This window comes from Salvia hispanica, chromosome 5 (genome assembly GCF_029641045.1).
Source record: "Salvia hispanica isolate PSC_SH4W2 chromosome 5, Shi_PSC_v1, whole genome shotgun sequence".
NCBI classification, from domain to species: Eukaryota; Viridiplantae; Streptophyta; class Magnoliopsida; order Lamiales; family Lamiaceae; genus Salvia; species Salvia hispanica.
In genome coordinates, this window is record NC_142696.1 from 4,596,870 (window position 1) to 4,600,178 (window position 3,309).

General features: G+C 45.5%; 1 protein-coding gene across 1 annotated transcript; it reads right to left on the bottom strand.

The window, feature by feature from the left end:
• Positions 1–1,988: 1,988 nt before the first annotated feature.
• Positions 1,989–3,076, bottom strand: LOC148924246 (uncharacterized). The gene is made up of 2 exons (XM_089058524.1): positions 2,532–3,076; positions 1,989–2,026 (listed from the first exon to the last, which is right to left on the bottom strand). The coding sequence occupies exons 1-2, from the start codon at positions 3,010–3,012 to the stop codon at positions 1,989–1,991; spliced, it is 519 nt and encodes a 172-aa protein (XP_088914650.1). The 5' UTR covers positions 3,013–3,076.
• Positions 3,077–3,309: the final 233 nt, after the last annotated feature.

The window sequence follows — 3,309 nt, forward strand, 5'->3', positions numbered from 1 at the left end:
ATCTACATAGATGATAAGGCATGTGATCTTCTTCCCTTCCTGTTTGATGAAGAGAGTGTGGTCAGAATTACTTTGTCTGTACCCATATTTCTTCATCACTTCAGTAAATCTTCCGAACAAGGCCCTTGGAGATTGTTTCAGCCCGTATAGTGTTTTCTTCAATTTGCACACTTTCTCTCGCCCGAATTCTTCTGAGAATCCTGGTGGAGCCTCCATATAGATTGGATCTTTCAATTCCCCATGGAGAAAAGCGTTGGTCACATCATACTGATGAAGTGGCCAATCCCTATTCGCCGCAATAGAGAGGAGGACTCTCACGGTGTTCATCATTGCAACGGGAGAGAATGTCTCAGAGTAGTCGATTCCTTGAGTTTGAGTGTACCCCTTTGCTACCAGTCGAGCTTTGTATCTCTCAATACTTCCATCTGGTCTTCGTTTAATTGTGAAGACCCAGCGGCACCCAACTGTATGTTTTCCATCTGGCAACGGACTGATCTCCCAAGTGCCATTCCTCTTTAATGCCTTCATTTCAACTAACATTGCCTCCCTCCAATGTTTGATTTTGACTGCCTCTTCAAATGTGTGAGGTATCTCTTCCTCGTATAATGAGGCATGGAACGCCCTTGCCATTTCGGAGATGTTGGCCTCAGTGAAGTTTGTTACAGAGTATTGACTTTTCCGACCTATTCTTTCAGGAGAGTATCTTTTGGGAGGAATTCCTCTCTTGCTCCTATAGGGAAGTATATACTGCCCAATATCTTGATCAATAGTAGTATCCTCCTCTTCTGTATCAGGGGGGTTAGGAGCAATAACTGTACTTTCACAATGTGAGCCAGAGATTACCTCGGATTCCGGTACGGTTGGATTAGAGGAAGGCGGCGGAAGCGTCGAAGGGCTCGTTTCTGTAGATGAGGTTGACTCATGGATAGTGCCAACTTGCTCTGGTGGTCTCACATCAAAGTGACTTGGCACATGCCACCGAAGGGAGTCGCTTTCTTGGGTCTCCCCCTGTCTCTCACTCTCCCCCTAAGTCCCAAGGTGGTAAAAGAATTCTGTTTCGAGGAAGTTGCAATTCATGGTGGTGATAACTCTCTTGGTTTTAGGATCGTAACATCTATAGCCCTTTTGATTGATCCCATATCCCACAAATACACACTTAATTGCACACAGAGAAAATTTGGTTCTTTCTTGTTTTGGGATATGTACATAGACCGAGCAACCAAAGATTTTGGGTGGAAGGGATAAAGCCGCAGGGATTTGTGTTAAGGTGGACAGGTGGTCTAATGGGGTTTACGATGTAGTGTTTTTGTGGGGAGACGGTTGAGGAGGTAAATGGAGGTGGCGACGGCTTCGGGCCAAAAACTTGGTGGAACTTTTGAATCAAAAAGAAGTGCTCGAGTCATTTCAAGGATGATCCGGTTTTTTCTCTCTGCTACCCCATTTTGTTCTGGTGTGTGAGGACAAGAAGTTTGGTGGATTAACCCATTATCCCTAAAAAACTGAGACATAGAATTATTCACAAATTCCCCCCCGTTATCTAAGCGCAAAATCTTAATGGATGTTTGAAATTGGGTTTGGACCATTTTATAGAAAAAAATAAATTTTTCAACGACCTCCGACTTATGTTTCATGAAATATACCCATGTGGCTCTACTGCAATCATCGACAAATATCCAAAGTATTTAAAACCAAAACTAGTACCAATAGGCGCAGGGCCCCACACATCAGAATGTATTAAGGAAAAGACAGTCTCAACACGAGTATCATTGGGTTTAAAAGAGTTACAGTGGCTCTTGGCCAAAACACATGATTCACAAGAAAAATCCTTTGGAACAAAAAGTTTGGGAAATAAAGATTTTAGATAACCCAGAGAGGTATGACCCATTCTTCGGTGCCAGAGCCAAGTCTCCTGAGCGGTGGGTCTGTGAGCAAGCATCGCCGCACCATCTTGTCGAGCAATCTCGTCTACAAAATAGAGTCCACGGCGCTCAGTGCCACGTCCAATAATCTTCCCCGTCCGAATATCCTGTAAGAGACAGAAATTTGGTTGCATCAGCAAAGTACAATTTAATTCCCTAGTCACATGACTAATTGACATTAACTTCTGAGATAAGTTCGGAACATAGAGACAATTTGTAATCTGCACATTCGGGAATATTTCTATAGTCCATGCCCCTTCAATTGGAGTCATTCCCCCATTAGCTGTTTGAATATGTGACTTATGTGTTTCATAAAATTTCACAAAATCGCTTTTATCATAAGTCATGGTATCAGTGGCCCCACAATCAAAAATCCACCCGGTATCATCGAACCATCACAATCCTGGGCCTCAAAAGCATATGACAAATTTTCCAAGGGAGCAAAGGAATTCTTACAAATAATGGGGTCATTTTTTAAAATTCTCCTAGTCTGGGGGTTCTTTTTATGCAAAGAGATAATTTAGGGCACATTTTTTAATTTCCCAACAAATTGGGGATTAATGAATAAAGAAGGATTAATAGGGTTAGGGTTATTTCCCCCTAACCCGTTACCTCCATCGGCGCCGCTTTCCATCTTGAGAGAGGCGACCATCGCCTCAGCCGTTCTCCCCCCGCCGCCGTCGCCACGCCGGCTACCGCCGGTCGGGAGGCCACCGGTTTCAGGCTTCCGTTCCTGGAATTGCACTGCCTCTCGGTTTCCTTCCGCCCCTGTTCCAGGTTGATTTCGTCCTTCATCCGTCCCGATCGCAACCTTCACCTTCGCCGCCTTCTCCTCCTCCCACCAATCAGGATATCCGATTAATTGGAAACATGTTTCTTTCGTGTGTTTGTGCATTCCACAGTGGGAGCACCAAAGCTTCGATTTGACCGGTTTGGTGTTTCCCCGGCGGTTAGCATTGGGGCGCGGCAGCGGTGGTTGGCTCCTGTGTTGAGGCTGCGACTGGTGGTATTCTCTAGCTCCAAAGCCGAACCCTACTCCCGATGATGAGTCGCTTCCGACGGCGGTGGTGGGTGATTCGGACGCCGGTGACATGATTTTCAATCGAGCTGCCTCCCGTTTCACCCATCCGTACGCCTCATCGACTGAGGGATATGGATCCTCCTTGAGGATTTCGCGTCTGACCCAATCATACCTCTCGTTTAATCCGGTGAGAAATTTGAATAATCTTAGTTCCGATTTGATGCTTCGATATTGTGAAACTCCTTTATCGCAGCAGTCGACCGTTCTATGTGGACACCGATCGATGTCCATCCACAGTCAATGGAGCCTACTCCAATAGGCCTCCAAACTCATCTGTCCCTGCATAACTCTGCTCGCTTTGTCTCGTAG

What these genes read in the sequence shown, in the direction of transcription:
- LOC148924246 (XM_089058524.1), bottom strand. Translation starts at nt 3,012, where the DNA reads ATGTCACCGGCGTCCGAATCACCCACCACCGCCGTCGGAAGCGACTCA. An exon ending in GGAAAGCGGCGCCGATGGAG is followed by an intron (nt 2,027 to 2,531) that starts GTAACGGGTTAG and finishes TGTCTCTTACAG; the next exon opens with GATATTCGGACGGGGAAGAT.